This window comes from Labeo rohita, chromosome 11 (genome assembly GCF_022985175.1).
Source record: "Labeo rohita strain BAU-BD-2019 chromosome 11, IGBB_LRoh.1.0, whole genome shotgun sequence".
NCBI lineage: Eukaryota > Metazoa > Chordata > Actinopteri > Cypriniformes > Cyprinidae > Labeo > Labeo rohita.
This window is the reverse complement of record NC_066879.1, coordinates 14,316,561-14,335,101: the sequence shown is the minus strand read 5'-3', so window position 1 is coordinate 14,335,101 and position 18,541 is coordinate 14,316,561. Positions and strand designations below refer to the sequence as shown.

Sequence of the window (18,541 nt, the reverse complement as noted above, 5' to 3'; positions counted from 1 at the left end):
TGCTAGAAACATACTAGCAACATGCTAGTAGCTTGCTAATCATGCTAGAAACAGGCTAGCAACATGCAAGTAACATGCTAGTCATGTTAGAAACATGCTAGCAACATGCAAGTAACATGCTAATCATGCTAGAATCATGCTAGTAACATGATGGTCAGGTAAAAAATTACGCTAATCATGCTAGAAACATGCTAATCATGATAGAATTATGTTAATAACATGATGATCTTGCTAGAAATTATGCTAGCAACATGCTAACCATGTTAGAAACATGCTACCAACATGTTAGTAACTTGTCAGTCATGCTAAAGCATGTTAACATGCTAGCAACATGCTATCTATCTATCTATCTGACAGACTGTACTGCCTTCAAAACATTCAAGCTTTAAGCTTTAAAACCACTTTAAACTTCAATCTATTTCAGACTGAAACCCATCAAACTTTTAAAATCTTTTAGAACTTTTTTAAACTTTTAAAGCTTTTTCAGACTTTCTGGTCAGGCTTTCTCAAGTCAACTTCAAAGTTTGTCTTGGCAAATCTAGTTGTTAACTAAAATTAAAAATATCACATTACTTGAAATAAACATGAACAGGAATAAAATAAAATACAAAAAAACCTTTTCAAATTTCAGTTTAACTTGATGTAGTAAAACAACAAAAACTCCATACATACTTTAATCTACTGATTATGTGACTCAATGTTTAAAAATATTTCAGCAGCCAATCAGAGATAAGTATTCCAGAGAGCCATGTAGGGAGTCACTGTAGTGACTGAGGAGTCACGTGACTCACCTGTCCATCGGCGTCGAAGGCCAGACAGGCCACGCCGTGAGTGTGAACGTCTCTCAGGATGGAAACGGTGGTCAGCGCATACGAGTCCCACACACAGATATACGGATCCTTCCCAACCTGACCTGTGGCCACCTGGATCTTATCTGGATGCAGCGCCAGACTGAGAACAGAAGAGAAACATTCAAGAGTCACACTGAGAGAACAGAAAGACAGGCAGAAATAAAAAGAAAAACAAAAAAAATAAAAGTGAAGGGAAAAAAGATTTTTAATGTTTTTTTAAAGAAGTTCTTCTGCTCACCAAGCCTGCATTTATTTGATCCAAAGTACAGCAAAAACAGTTACATTTTGAAATCTTTTAGCAACAATGCTGATCTTTGGATCTTTCTATTTAAAAAATCCTGAATATGAATATTAAATATTGATAATAATAATAACAATAAAAAAAAATTGAGCAGCAAATCAGCATATTAGAATGATTTCTGAAGGATCATGTGACACTGAAGACTGGAGTAATGATGCTGAAAATTCAGATTTGCATCACATGAATAAATTACATTTTAAAATATATTCAAATAGAAAGTAGTTATTTTAAATAGTAAAAATATTTCATAATATTACTGCTTTTGCTGTATTTTGGATCAAATAAACGCAGGCCTGGTAAGAAGAAGAGACTTTAAAAAACATCTTAATGCTCAAAAACTTTTGACTGGTCATGTTATTAAAAAAAATAATAAACACAATAGCAAAAATAAATAAATATATATGTATCACACTATTATTTTTAATATAACAGACATACAATTATATTTTTATTAATATTTTGAATTAGTTTTTATTTCTTTTATTTCTTTTTTGTTAAGTTTTAGTTTTGTAAAATCTCTATATATTTTTTAATATATATATTTTTAAATTTCAGTCTAAATTTTAGTTATATTAGCACATCACTAGCTGAAATAAAATAATTTTTTAACATTTTATTTCATTTAATGTTTATTTTATTTCAAGAAATAAGAATATTTTTTTCTATGGTTTTAGTTTTAGTTAACTATAATAACCCTGATATAAATGTACATAGACATAGATTATTTCACAGACATAAATGCATGTCTGTTAAATAATCTGTACTTATTATTTTTGGACAGAACAGAAAATGTACAACTATTTTCTTAGTTTTTATTTTATTTTTATTATAAATGTATACATTTAATTATTTATTTATTTTTTAATTTTTAATTTTTATTTGTTTTTTTTTTATTTTTTTATATTTTAATTAATTTATGGGAAACCAAACACCTAAACCTACTCTTAACGGAAAACTTTCTGCACTAAAAATGTCCCCACAAGGTCAAAAGTTATTTATACTACTACACATTTGGTCCTTATAACATAGGGAATACACAAATACACACACATTTGTAGCCAAAATAAAATAATCAAGTCAAAAGTCTGATAATGAGACTGAATGGATGAATCTCATTAAACCAGTTTTAATCCAGAGTCATACATAAACACAGAAAACTGTGATTACGCGACTAAATACTAAAATTAAACTCCGTGTGGGAGAGACGTGCCTGAGGAAACCACAGCAGGATCAGCACATACGAGACCACTGACTTTCTCTACAGTTCAGCTCCGACAGGAAGATGATGTCACAGACGAACCGACTTTCTCCACGGCAACAGCTCTGCCATGGTGACGGACGGCGAGAGGCGAAGCTCAGGGACGCTTTGATGCAGCAGGTGCAAAACAAACTCAAAACCAAAATCACTAAGCCAAAATAATGACAAGCCAATGCTGAAAGACCATAAATGCAAATTTTGTTCCTGTGCTGACGTATTAGGTCTGTACTGTACAATATATTGTCAACAGACAATAGTAGAGACATATTAAGCAAGATATTTTTTTGCTATTATGTATACCATTATAGCTTTTTTTTTTTTTTTAATTTATTTATCTTTCTAATTTATTTGTAGTAATTTTAGTACCTCAACTTAAACTTATTTCATTTTGTTGCCATGTAATAAAATATATAATGTAATATTTCTTTTTTATTGCAGCTTTATTTCACAATATTACTGTTTTTCTGTATTTAGAATCAAATAAATGCAGGCTTGGTGAGCAGAAGAGACTTCTTTAAAAACATTAAAAATCTTACTGTTCAAAAACTTTTGACTGGTAGTGTTAAATTTTTTTAAACATAATAGCAAAAAAATAAAAAATAAATTATATATATATTTAATATAACAGACAAACAGTTATATTTTAATTACATATTAATATTTTTTATATATATTTTTCATTTTAGTTAAACTTTTAGTAATTTTGTAGTGTGTTTTTTTGTAATTTTTTAAGATTTTAGATTTTTAAAAGATCTTGTTATATTAGTACATCACTAGCTGAAAAACAAAAGTTTATTTTTTTACTTTTTAAAATATTTTGAGTTTTTTTATTTTTTAATTATCATTTAAATTTTATTTTACGTTTTTTTTTTAAGTAATTTTATTTAATTAATTTAGTGTTTTTGTCATTTTCATTCATTTAAAAAAATATTTTTAATTTAGTTTTAGTACCTCAACTTAAAACTTATTTAATTTAGTTTCAAAAGCAAAGTTTCTAACTTTCTTTGTTTTTCATCTAATATTTCTATTTTATTGCAGCTTTATTTCAATTACTGAAAATGACATATGTAGCTTCTGTTATTTTTATTTCAGTTTTTGTAAATTTGGCACCTCAACTTAAACCTATTTATTTCATAGATGGCAACGCAACATTTCTTATTGCTTATCAAATATTTTTATTACAATTACCAAAAACAACTTCTATACCTTTTCTTCTTTTTTTCATCCAATATTTTTATTTTATTTTGTTGCACTTTGATTGCAATAAACAAAAATGACTGAACCTTACAATAATTTGTTTAATTTAACATTTCTGACTTTTTTCCACCTGAAATGATGAAATTTGATGAAAATTATACACACACACAGCTTTATTTCAATTACTGAAAATGACAACTATATAACTTCTATTTTTATAGAACTTTTTTATATTTTATTATATTTATATTTACTTTTTATTTTGTTATATCATATTTATTAAATTAGAAACAATGACAATATATAGTTATATTATAGCCATATATAAACATTTTATTCAGTTGGTTTTTCCAATATAATATTTAGTTTTATTTTATTTCAGCTTAATTTCATGACCAAAATCACTTCTATATTGCTTAGTTCTTTTTTAAATTCAGTTTTAGTTTTAGTAATTTTAAGACAACATTTTAAAATTTTGTTTTATTTATTTATTTATTTTTGTTTGTTGTTGTTTTAGTTTGTTTTGTCATCTAATATTTATTTTATTTCATTTTATATTATTACCTAAATTGATTATTAACAGTTTTAGTTTCAGTTAACAATAACATCACTATAAACAACACCCCTTTACTGTGGTGCATTCACTGGCGTGCACGGCCGGGGGCACTTTATTTCTTAACTAAACATAATGCATGATAATTGCATCATTACAGTGCAGCGTCACAGTGATTTACTGTAAGAGAGCGAGTGACATTCACTCCAGCCCCATTAGAGCTCTGATATGAACACCCTCATCGTCTGCCATCAGGACCAGCAGGAGCAGCGGCCAGGAGTTTCCTCTCAAACACAGATCAAAGGCAGATTAACCAGGGCTAAATGCCCTCAGCGAGTGTGTGTGTGTGTGTGTGTGTTTCAGAGAGCTTGCAGAACGATCAAAGTCTCTCCATGTCCACTGGCATGAAACCCAAGCCAGCAGCTGTGCCGTGTGCCAATGCGGTTATAGCTACAGATGTGTGTGTGTGTGTGTGTGTGTGTGTGTGTTAGCACATATGGGCAAGTACCAATCTGCAGGAAGGAAAAAATCACTAATGAGATCGCTTCAATATCTCAATTGTTATTCCTAGACAGCAATGACATTAAATGAAAAGCAAATGTCGATTGTTGCTTAAAGTTAAACTAAAATACAAAACTGACACATTTACTTTACATATCAAAACCACCTTTTTAACATCCAATCAATTCTTTACACATAGAAAATGTTTTGAATATCCTGTTTTTAGTATTTATTCACATTTAAAATTTTTATGATTTAATTTTCATGTTGCCATTAGTAGAGAAAACAATTGTTTGCATTACTATACTATTACAGTATTTACATAAATATTATTTATCCATACCATTTATAAGATTTATCAATATTTTGAATGAGCTTTTTATAATTTATATTTTTATAGTTTCTGCAATTTCTTGTGCTTTTTAATAATTATTTTTATTTGTTTTATAAACATTTATACATAGCTTTTGTTTTAATAATTTTTGTGCTTTTTAACATTTATTTTTATGTTTTTTAAACATTTTTATATAGTTTTAATTTTTTATTTCTTTTTTCACATTATCAATTTTTATTTTTATATTACATTATAAACAAATATTATGTATTCATACAATTTATAAGATTTATTAATATTTGAATTGGCTTTTGAACATTTTCAGTTTTTATATTAATTTTAGTTTCAGCAATTTTCTGTGCTTTTTAATAATTATTTTTATTTGTTCTTTAAAAAACTATATTTAGCTTTATTTTTTGTTTCTGTAATTTTTATTTTTATATTACATTTTTTACATAAATATGTATTCTTTCTATTTATAGGATTTATTAATATTTTGAATTAGCTTTTTATATTTTCAGTTTTTAATTTATTTTTAGTTTAAGTTTCAGCAATTTTCTGTGTCCTTTAACATGTATTTTTAGATATATATATATATATATATTATTACATTATTAACAAATATTATTTATTCATACTTTTATGTAGATGTATTAATATTTTGAATTAGCTTTTTTATATTTTCCGCAAGTTTCAGCAATTTTCTGTGCTTTTTAACATTTATTTTTATTTGTTTTTTAACCTTTAAATGATCTTTTATTTTATTTATTTCTAATTTTATTGAAAATGGTTTGTCTTAATAATATTTTTTTTTTCATAATTTTGTCATGTGTTTTGTACTTATATTATATTTAATATATTTGTATATAGCTTTTAATTTATTCTTTTTTTTTTTTCAGTTTCAGTCCTAAAACTTAAATCTAATCTCTAATTTTTTCAGAAGTTTTAAGCTACATTTTTTTAATCTAATATTTACCTGTTATTTTAGCTTTATTTGAATTACTGAAAATAGTTTGTAGTAGTTTTAGTTAACAATACACAGTCTAAAACGCTGCTCAGATTTGCTCAGGAAACCAAAGAAAAAAAAATCTCAATATGATCTCAAACATTTCTCATCAAATGATCTGTAAGTATCAAAAGTAACTCATCCCACTCCATCTAACAGACATAATAACCGCAAAACACCTAGCAAACACCTAGCGAGCATACTCACAACACCTTGATCACAGTATCAAACCACCTTGGTAACCAAAAAGAAAAAGCTGCTACTTAAATGAATCATAACAGAGCTCCATTAAGCATCCTGAGCGATGAAAGAGCTAATTCTGAGACATAGGGGAGAGTAAGATGTGGAGAGAGGAGAGAAAGACGAAACACTGACCCTGAAGACGGAGTGACTTTGACATCACTGATAGCGGCTCTGAAAGCAGCACAGCTGCATCTCTTTTATTGATCGAATCAAGGCTTTTCACACCCAACAGATAAAAAGAGTGTGTGTGTGTGTGTGTGTGTGTGTGTGTACGCTCATAAAAACATCAGATATCACAACAAAATCTAATCCTGAATGCTTTGGCACCAAGGTTTTGGCTTATATAGAGCTGATACAGAGAGTCAAATGAATCCCGCAAAACACAAATATGAGAAACAAAAATATTAGTTTATGTTTTGCATAAAACAATTAAGCCTGTTTTAGCATGAGTTCGAGATGAAAATGGCAAAAGCCATTATTTTTGCCATTGTTTCGTCGAAAAAAACAAAACAAAAAAACAAAACAATTTTGTTACTTAAAAAAAATATTAAACTTTGACTGAAATAAAAGAAAATATACAAAAACTTATTTCAAAATACTAAAACTACTAAACTAAAATAATTAAAAAAAAACTATTTAAACAAAAAAAAGACAACAAAATTACTAAAATTAACTAAAACTAAAAGCAAAATATAAAAATAAAAACGTACTAAAAATATTAGTAAAAACTATAATACAAAATACCACTGTAAACAGCAAGTACCACATTGAATTAAATAAAAAATAATAATAATTCGGTGTAGTTAATTAAGTAAAAATGTAGGTAATTTAATTAAAAAGTTTTATTTAAGATAAGATTAAAAAAAAAGACCGAAATAATATTTTTAAAAAGATTTTCATCTAATATTTACATTTAATTTTATTGAAAATGGTCTGTCTTAAGAATAATATTATTTATTAATATTTTTAATTTTTTTTTCCTTCATAATTTTGTCATGTGTTTTGTACTTGTATTTATTTAATATATTTTTACATAGCTTTAATTTATTGTTATTTTTATTTCAGTTTAGTCTAAAAACTTAAACCTAATCTCTAATCTCTCATTCAGAAACTGGTAGCAAATTTCACAAATAATTACACAGAAGCTAAACTAAAAGTTGAAACTAAAAAACAAAACAAACAAAAAAAAAAAAACAAAAAAAATATTTTGTTACTTAAAAAAAAATTACTTTAACTGAAATAAAATAAAATATAAAAAACTTATTTCAACTTATTTAACTTCTTTTTTTTTAATTTAGGTTAACATGATGTACTAAAACAACTAAATTAAAATAAAAAAAAAACTATATAAACAAAAAAAGACAACAAAATTACTAAAACTAACTAAAAGCAAAATATAAAAATAAAAACTTACTAAAAAATGTTAGTAAAAACTATAATACAAAATACCACTGTAAACAGCAAGTACCACATTGAACTAAATAAAAAAAAATAATTCAGTGTTGTTAATTAAGTAAAAATGTAGTTAATTTAATTAAAAAGCTTTTATTAAGATTAAAAAAAGACTGAAATAATATTTTCTTTTAAAACATACTACAATATTTGTTTTTTTGCTTTTTATTTTTTTTAAAAATTCCACTAGTATTTTGTTTTATGTACAACTTACAAAAATCATGTTTTATGGTGTTGTTGATGCTAAAAATACACAACGTAAAAAGAATCGAATGATAATCACTACTAAGAATCATGAAAATTACAGTAAAATCAAAAAATAAAATTTTGAATGCATTACAGAAATTAGAATTTGGAGATAAATGTGACCCTAGACCACAAAACCAGTCATTAGAGTCAATTTTTTTATAAATTGAGATTTATACATCATCTGAAAGCCAAATAAAATGCACTGATGTTATGGTTTATTAGGAGTGCAAAAAAATCTAAATATTGAGGAAAATCACCTTTAAAGTTCTTAGCAATACATATTACTAGCTTTGCTATATTTATGGTATGAAATTTACAAATGTTCTTCATGGAACATGATCTTAAGTTAATATCCCAATGATTTTTGGCATAAAAGAACAATTGATATTTTGACCCATACAATGTATTTTTGGCTACTGCTACAAATATACAGTACCCGTGCTACTTAAGACTGGTTTTGTGGTCCAGGGTCACAGATGTTTAATGTTTAATTATCATAAGGAAAAATTATTTTCTTTACGCACACTGTGATTTCTTTGATTTGATTTTCCCAGATATATTTCCATTAGTTTAACCTCATCAGTACATGTGCGGACAGTCATGTGTGTTTGGACGCCCGTGGGCGTTTACTCATGACCCTCTCTGGGTTTTATGCCGGACCCCTGTGAGTCAGTGAACAGCTGAGGGATTCTGGGAAAGATCTGCAGTCAAATGAACACCAGTGACTGTAGGCCTACAGGGAGGAAGCTGAATAGAAAAATGAAGAGCGGATGATAACCATGCCAGAAAGAGCGCGAGCGAGTGTATGTGTGAGTGTGTTCCTCCGCAGATGTGCTGAAGTCTTTGTGCAGTGAAGTGGGACGTCTGACCGCTGTCGTGACAGAGCGCGTTTGGAAAAGCCTGAAATAATTCCAGCTGCCTGCTGAAGGTTTGTGAACGATGCTGGACTAAAAATACTAGCCCAAAAATGGAAATTTTCTGAAATAGCATTCCATCACTTGCTCACCAACAGATACACTGCAGTGAATGGGTGCCGTCAGAATGAGAGTCCAAACAGCTGATTAAAACATCATCCACATCAGTACAGACCAACAATGAACATCTTGAGAAGACAAAACCAGCGTGTTTGTAAGAAACAAATTCATCAAGGCATTTTTATCTTATGCCAGCCAAAATACAAGTCCATAATAAGTGAAAACGCTTTTTTCTACAATTAAAAATAGCAGTTTTTTTTAAACAAGTGCAAATGTAAATTTAAACAAGCAACTTGAGATTAGAATTTAAATTAATTTATACCACAAGAATCTGATTAAGGTGTATATATATATATATATATATATAAATTACTAAATTTGACACACAACAAAATTACTAAAACTTTAACGCAAAATATAAAAAAGCAAAATAGAAAGCACATTAAATGTAAGTAAATGTCTACTTTTAAGGTTTCAAATAAGTTTTTGGAGAATAAAATGTCAAAATTTGATTCAAATAATGTTACACTGTTATTTAGTGTAACACATTTAAAAATTCAAACAACATGCTTGTACATATTAAAATGAATAAAAGAATAAGGGAAAATATTAAATTTTAAATGAGTAAAAAATTCTTACTGACAAATGGGCAAAACCTAAGATAGCAGCAAATTTTAAAAATGTAGAATTACAACTAATTAGCATTTGGGGTGAAAGTAATTCATCTTTTAATATGTCATCAATTGATTTTTGTTGTAAATATGCCTGGCAAGATTTTAGTGGGTGTCTTCTGTAAATTAGGGGAGAAAAACATTGCTCAGAAAAACAAAAACAACATTAAAATTGCAACTAATTGCAAAAATTGCAATTAAATTAAACAGAAAACTTTTACATTTTTGGGGGGGGGGGCGGGGGACACAACAATTTAAAGCAGTTTTTATGCTTAATTGCATATATATGCAATATTCCAATATTTATTTACATATTATTATGAATAATTATTTCTATAATCATTAAACATCCCTTGTTCTTCTGAGCAATGTTTTAATGTTTTAATTGATCAACTACCAAAATGTTCTGTGCTTCCTGAAATTAATTTTGAAGTAAATTTTGAAGATTTTTTATATATTTTTAAAGCCATTAGACAGATAGGGAGGACATTTGACAAAGGTCAAATATACATTATAACGATCATTATGCAAAAATATATATGTATTATATGAACACTCAGTGATGCAACTGACCAATCAGAATCCAGAATTTAAAAGAGCCATGCAATAACTTTCAGAAATTCAATAGAACTCAATTGTTCCACTTATAAAGTATAAATAAATGGTTATACAGTCCGTGTCAACGTTTGAGAATGAAGTGAGGTGATATGAAGCTCGAACAGCTGAATTATTCAACAAAAATAACCAACACCTTAATTAGTGTCTTGTGGTATAAATTAATCTAAATTCTAATCACAAGTTGCTTGTTTACATTTCCATTTGCACTTGTTTAAAAAACTGTGCTATTTTTAAGTGTAGAAAAAAAAAGAAGCAATGACTGAGCAGGGTCTGTTCATTAGAATAATGCAATTATGAACGCATCTCCGACGAGAGCTTTAATGAAATGAGTAGTCACATTGTTCTAGTCCTAATGAGCTCTTAGAATCATGCATATCTGAAACTGCGACAAGACAGAAACAAGGAAAGCAAATAAACATGCCCTCGGCTGTCGGCACGGGACAAGACGGCATGGAATTTGAGCTTAAGGTAATTCCACGGAGCGTCTGCCCTCGGTTAAGAGCTCAAATGTTGGGCTAATCTCGCTGTGTTCGGGGTCAGACACGGGCTGATAGAGCGACCCCAACACCTGCCCTTCATGCTGAGAACAATGAAAGCTTTGATTCACCAAAAGCGGATAATCTAGACGACTCAAAAAGGCAGCTACTTCAACACAGGTCTTTAAAAAATCCATCATTTTTCTGCTGCTTCAAAGAATCCGGAAACCAAAACACTGCACTGAGAAACCCAGAATCAAACATTAAACACATTTTTAATCTTTAAAGAACCATATACAACTTCAGAACCGGATTTACCAAAAATGATTCTTTATAAGAAGAGAAGCTATTTTTGTGTTCTTTTCCCAATACAAATATCAAAGTCAAAGTCAAATTTATTTCTATTGTGCTTTTCACAAAACATATTGTTTCAGTGCAGCTTTACATGAAATCATGTTAATGTTTATTTTGCATTAAAAAATGTGTTTTGAGATGAGTAAGTAACGCTACGGGAGTTTTTGGCAAACATCATTATTTTTGCAATTCTGTTTCAGTGAAAAAAAAAAAAACTTGGCTTTGAAACTATTTTTTACACAGAAGTCTATAGTGCTTTTTAAAACAATTACATGGAATTAAATTACACACTGAAGTAAACACTGAATTTAAAATAGAAAGACTGACATGACATTTTCTCGTAAAACAGACTCCAATAATCTTTTTTACTTTTGCAATAATTATTTTTAAAAATACATATAATGTTTAAAATTATGAAAACATTTTTTTTATAATGTTATGATGTTAAAATTACACAGTGCAAAGAGAATCAAATGACAATCACCACTAAGACGCATGAAAATTACAGCAAAACTCAAAAATAAAATTTGGAGAGAAATGTGCTTAATTATCATAGAACTTAATTTTAAAGCAGCTTTGTGGAATACCATGATGTTAATGTTTATAGTATCTTAATAAACATTTTGTGATTATATAAACAATCAAACAGATTGTTTTATGTGTGTATACTTATATGTCTATGTATGCGGCTAAAGTTGGATAAACTTACATACGCAACTTTATATAAAAAGCTGGTCAATAATATAGTTATATTTAGCAAAAAATAATAATAATAATAATAATAATAATAATAATAATAATCAGGCCATATAATGTCATATATATTCAACTTTACATATAGACCTGTGTAATTATAATAATTTTACAGTTTTAATTTTTGTAATGACAAATGCAGTATTGAATCAAAATACATTTTACTTAAAAAGTAAAATGATATAAAAAATATTTAGTTTTGTATTCTGAACAATATTAAAATTAAGTGACTTTATGCTTAATATCTGTAAGTGTGGTCAGAAAAATTATTTGTGACCCTGGACCAAGTAGCACGGGTATATTTATAGCAATAATACATTGCATAAAACAGCCAAAAATATATTGAATGAGTCAAAACTATTGCTTTTTCTTTTATGCCAAAAATCATTAGGATATCAAGTAAAGATCATGTTCCATGAAGATATTTTGTAAATTTCCTACTGTAAATATATCAAAACTTAGTTTTTGATTAGTAATATGTTTTGCTAAGAACTTCATTTGGACAACTTTAAAGATGATTTTCTCAGTATTTTTTCAAATAGCTGTATCTCTGCCAAAATATTGTCCTATCATAATAAACCATACATCATTGGAAAGCTTATTTATTATTTATTAATCTTCTCAGATGATGTATAAATCTCAATTTCAAAATACTGACACTTATGGTTTTGTAGTCCAGGCTCACATTTGAGCACATATTTGTTGTTTTAGGCATAAAGTGACTTAATTTTGATTTTTTTTTTAAACAAGTCCTAATATCAAAGTCATTTTGTTTCTTTATTAAACTAAATTAAATTAAAATAAAATAAATTAAAATAAAAGCTAAATATAAAAAAAAAAACTATTACTAAAAAAAAAATTAATTATTAATAAAAAAAATATTACTAAAAACTATAATACAAAATAACACTGTAAACAGCAAGTACCACACTGAATTACACTAAAAAAAGATTTCAATGTGTTTAATTAAGTAAAAATGTGATTCATTTATTTAAAATGTTTTAATTAAGATTAAAAAAGACTGAAATACTATTTAATTGTAAAACAAACTACAATATTTGATTTTTCTTCCTTTTTTTTATCATTCCAATAGTTTTTTGTTTTATAGTGTTGATGATGCTAAAATTACACACTGTAAATATATTTATTTATTTATTTATTTATTTATTTATTTTTTTTTATTTTTTTTTTTTAAGCCAAATTAACAAGCTTTCCATTGATGTATGGTTAGGATAGGACAATATTTGGCCGAGATACAGCTATTTGAAAATCTAGAATCTGAAGGTGCAAAAAAAAATCTAAATACTGAGAAAACCGCCTTTAAACTTGTCCAAATGAACTTCTAAGCAATGCATATTACTAGCTTTGATATATTTACAGTAGAAAATTTACAAAATATCTTCATGGAACATGACCTTTACATAATATCCTAATGATTTTTGGCATAAAAGAAAAATGGATCATTTTGACCCATACAATGTATTGTTGGCTATTGCTAAAATACTGTATATCTGTGCAAACTAAGACTGGTTTTGTGGTCCAGGGTCACATATAATAATAGCACACCTCTGTTTAACATGATTTACTTAAGGAGTTTAATTCTTAGATTTCAAGGCCTATACAAATCATTAACACTATGAGCACTTGACTGAAATACCTTGAATAACTGTTGCATAAAACTGCTCTAATAGAGCCAAAAATAAGTTCATTAGATTTGGCTCTTCACTGCAGTAAAAGCACATTTTATACCTCAGCGCCACTGGCATCATGTGTGTTTCTGCATAGTACTTTTAATGTGACTTTTAATAGCAAAGTTCCCCTCAGGCAGCGAGATGAACTGGGTTAATATACTCTTCAGTTGACGTAGACCGTGACCGTGTGTGTGTTTCTAATATAATACAATCAGGCAAAAGCCAACAACACTGAATGTCAGAGTTTCCATAAACATAACACACACAATTACCGCAATAACACAAACGCAGTCCCGTGGTTTCCGTTTATAGGTGCACGTTACAGACAGACCTGCTAAACGAGGTGACGGGACGCTTGAGACAATTAACGCTAATCACCAAATCCATCAATTGCAGGCTCAGCCTAAAACAAGACACCTCGGCATCCCATAATTCAGCACATATCATGTGACTGTTCGTTCACAGAACGGAACCTGTGCTCTAAATCTAACCAAGCAATTAAACTTCATTATAAACAAACATGATAGTTATATCTGAGTGATCAGGTTGTGGAGGATCGGGGCAAGATGATAATTGCTGCGAATAGAATTGGATGACAAGAATAGCATCCCATCCTCGGGCGCAAACAGAGCTGGAGTTGTGTGGATTTGACAGTTGGGAAAATGTAAACAGGACTAAATAGTGCTAAATCTGCTTGGCTTTCTGTCACAACGCAGTCCATAAACCAAATGTTTATGCAAACACCACTGAAATGCAAGATGCAAACTAGAAACCAGCATTTTTAATTACTTTTTGGGATATGATCAATACAAAATACATCTTTTAGCCTTCATCAAATAAAATATTTAAGCTTAAATTAAAGATTTATGTATTTGAATGTGATGCAAAAATAAAATGAAATAAAATAACTCAGGAAAAAAGGAAAAAACAAACATGAAAATCATGTTTATTATTAATTATATGCATTTAATATAAACAAACTAATAAACTGAATGTGATGCAAAAATAAATAAATAAAAATTAAAAATAAATAAGCATGGCATTGTTTATTAATAATTATAAGCATATTCTTTTAATATAAACAAACTAATAAACTTAATATATAAGGAAAAAAAATCAGGAATAAAGAAAAACAAACAAACAAAAAAAAAAAATTTATTATTAATTATATGCATTTAATATAAACAAAACAATAAGCGTAATATGAAGAAAATAAACTAAACGCAATAATAAAGAAAAAAACAAACTAAAAATTTGATATATTAATTATTTACATTTATATGCATTTAATATAAACAAAATAATAAGCTTAATGTGATGCAAATACTCAAAAATAAAGACAAAACAAAAAAACATGGCTAAGTTTATTATTAATTATATGAATCTATATGCATTTAACATAAACAAACTAATAAACTTAATATGAAATAAATAAAACAAAAAAAAAAAAAAAAAAATCAATTTATAAGCTTAATATGAAGGAAATAAAACTCAGGAATAAAGAAAAACAAACAAACAAAAAAATTGATATATTATTTATTAAATGTATTTATATAAAATATAATAATAAGCTTAATGTGATGCAAATAAATACAAATAACTCAAAAATAAAGACAAAACAAAAAAACATGGCTAAGTTTATTATTAATTATATGCATCTATATGCATTCAATATAAACAAAATCAATAAACTTAATGTGATGCAATAAATAAATGATGCAAACTCAAAAAACATGGCATAATTTATGCATCCATAATTATTTAAATCATAAAACCAGATTTTCAAAATCTGTGTATTAAAATTGCTTGGAGTGACCACAAATCTGCTCATTGTAAAAACAACTAATTTTATTCAGTTAAAATGTATGATAATGGTTACAATATGGATAACTATGGTAAAAGCAATATTCAATTAGTTAAAACAGGATTTACTGGGGATAAATATATAAACGTGGCTATCGTGTATTTAAAATATGGTGTAGAAACAATTTTCATTCAAAAATAGTATTTTCTTGTACTCCAATAATCTTTGTATTATTTAAATTTGAAAAATTATTTTTTACAGTGCATTACATAATTCTGACCTAATTCAAATATGTATGACTAACAAATATGCATCACATTTAGTTTATTAGTTAATGTTAAATATTTTTTGTGGGCTGCTAGAAACACAAGCGTCCTCTTTTACACAAGTTCACCTGGAGGCGAGAGTGAAAAAAAAAAAAAAAAAAAAATTGCGGTCACTTCCTGAGCGTATCGGCCCATCTCTCCCTCCAGGAGAAAAATCGCATGGCTTTGCTGAACATGAAAAGGCTTTTTACAGAAGCGCTGCCCTCCATTAGGGTCATCCTGCTGCCATCTCTGCATATGAACCCCATTTCACTCCAAAATCCTGCTGCTGCTCAGTGATATAATCAGTATACGAGCGAATCCTGACCCCTCGCCTGTTCCAGGGCCGTATGCGATTGTAAAGCATTGATCCGTCCGGGAGACGACAGTCTGATAAATGTGCGGATGGAAAGGCGTGCCGACACTCAGATAGCATCAGGTGTCTCAGATACAAAACGCTTATCAGAGACAAATGACTACTATCAACACTACACAGGCAAACAAACAACAAATAAACAAACTAATGTATGATAGTATCATGATATATACTATTAATGATTATTCACGTACCACGGTATTCACATGATACTTTTTTTTTTTTTTTTAAACATGGTATTATCATGGTATTTTGTCACCCTGCTTGATGCTGATGTTAATTTATCATGGTATATGCATGCACTTTCATGCCATTTAGAAAATATAACAGCATTACCATGGTAAATGTCCAAAAAACATGGTATCACCAATGGCTTTGCCATAGTATATGTCCAAAAAAATTGCGATAACATGGTACTCCAAGAAATACCATAATAATACCATGGCACATATTAGAAAACATGGTATTATCATGGTATTTTTTTTACCATGATTATGCATATATATTAATTTACCACAGTATATGTATGAAATTTCATGCTGCTTGAAAAATATAATGGCATTAACATGGTAAATATCCAAAAACATTGTTTCACCAATGGTTTTGCCATAGTATTTGTCCAGAAAATTGTGATATCATGGTTCACCAAGAAATAATATGACATTACCATGCTACATGTTAGAAAACATGGTATTATCATGGTATTTTCTTACCATGATTGGTCCTGATATATCAATTTACCATAGTTTATGTATGAAATTTCATGCTGCTTGAAAAATCCAATAGCATTACTATGGTAAATGTCCAAAAAAACATGGTATCACCAATGGTTTTGCCATAGTATGTCCAAAAAAAAGTTATATCATGGTTCTCCAAGAAATACCATGAAATTATTATGGTGCATGTAAAAAAACATCATGGTATTATCATTATCATGGTATTTTGTTACCTCTACTGGTGCTAATATATTAATTTACCAGTATATGCATGAATTTCCATGCCATTTAAAAAAATACAATTGCATTACCATGGTAAAATGTCCAAAAAAAACATGGTATCAGCAATAGTTTTGCCATAGTATTTATCCAAAAAAATTGTGATATCATGGAACTCCAAGAAATACCATGACATTATCATGCTACATATTAGAAAACATGGTATTATCATGGTATTTTCTTACCATGATTGGTCCTGATATATCAATTTACCATAGTTTATGTATGAAATTTCACGCTGCTCGAAAAATACCATAGTAAATGTCCAAAAAAACATAATATCACACTGGTTTTGCCATAGTGGCCGTCTAAAATTGAGATATCATTGTTCTTCAAAGAAAGAATACAGTGAAATTGCCATGATACGTGTTAAAAAACATAGTATTATCATGGTACTTTGTTATCATTATGTGTTCTTATATATTAATTTATCAAGGTATTTGCATGATAAATTTCATGCCATTTAAAATATACAATTGTATTACTATAGTAAATGTCCAAAAAACATGGTATCACCAATGGTTCTCACCAATGGATGTCATGGTTCTCCAAAAAAATACCATGAAATACCATGAAATTGCTATGGTGCATGTAAGAAAACATGGTATTATCATGGTATTTCCTTACCACGATTGGTCCTGATATATTAACTTACCATAGTTTATGTATGAAATTTCACGCTGCTCGAAAAATACCATAGTAAACGTCCAAAAAAACATGATATCACACTGGTTTTGCCATAGTAGCCGTCTAAAATTGAGATATCATGGTTCTTCAAAGAAAGAATACAGTGAAATTGCCATGACGCATGTTAGAAAACATGGTATTATCATGGTATTTTGTTACATGCAATGATACTGAATGATGTTATGTTAATTTACCATGGTATTTATATCAAACTTGGTTGCATTTCAAAGAATATAATGGTATTGCCATACTATGTGTCCAAAAAAACGTAATATCATGGTACTCCAAGAAATACTATGACATTACTATGGTACACATATTCCAAACACATGGTATTATCATGGTATTTTGTTACCTCGATTGGTGCTGATATATTAATTTACCAGTATATGCATAAAATTCCATGCCATTTAAAAAATACAATTGCATTACCATGGTAAATGTCCAAAAAAACATGATATCACACTGGTTTTGCCATAGTATTTGTCAAAAAAATTTGAGATATCATGGTTCTTCAAGAAATACAGTGAAATTGCCATGACGCATGTTAGAAAACATGGTATTATCATATTTTGTTAAATGCAATGAAAATGATGTTATGTTAATTTACCATGGTATTTATATCAAATTTGGTTGCATTTCAAAGAATATACTGGTTTTGCCATAGTATGTGTCCAAAAACTTTTATATCATGGTTCTTCAAAGAAAAATACTATGACATTACTATGGTACACATATTCCAAACACATGGTATTATCATGGTATTTTGTTACCTCGATTGGTGCTGATATATTAATTTACCAGTATATGCATAAAATTCCATGCCATTTAAAAAATACAATTGCATTACCATGGTAAATGTACAAAAAAAACATGATATCACACTGGTTTT

At 28.3% G+C, this 18,541-nt stretch overlaps 1 protein-coding gene across 3 annotated transcripts in view; it reads right to left on the bottom strand.

Annotated features, from left to right (window-relative positions):
• eml6 (EMAP like 6) overlaps positions 1-18,541 on the bottom strand; it is a 66,938-nt gene that overhangs the window by 46,615 nt on the left and 1,782 nt on the right. For all 3 annotated transcript variants that reach the window (XM_051123200.1, XM_051123202.1, XM_051123201.1), the window contains one exon: positions 792-951. In XM_051123200.1, the coding sequence (XP_050979157.1) occupies positions 792-951 (160 nt within the window). The remainder of the gene's footprint in view (positions 1-791; positions 952-18,541) is intronic.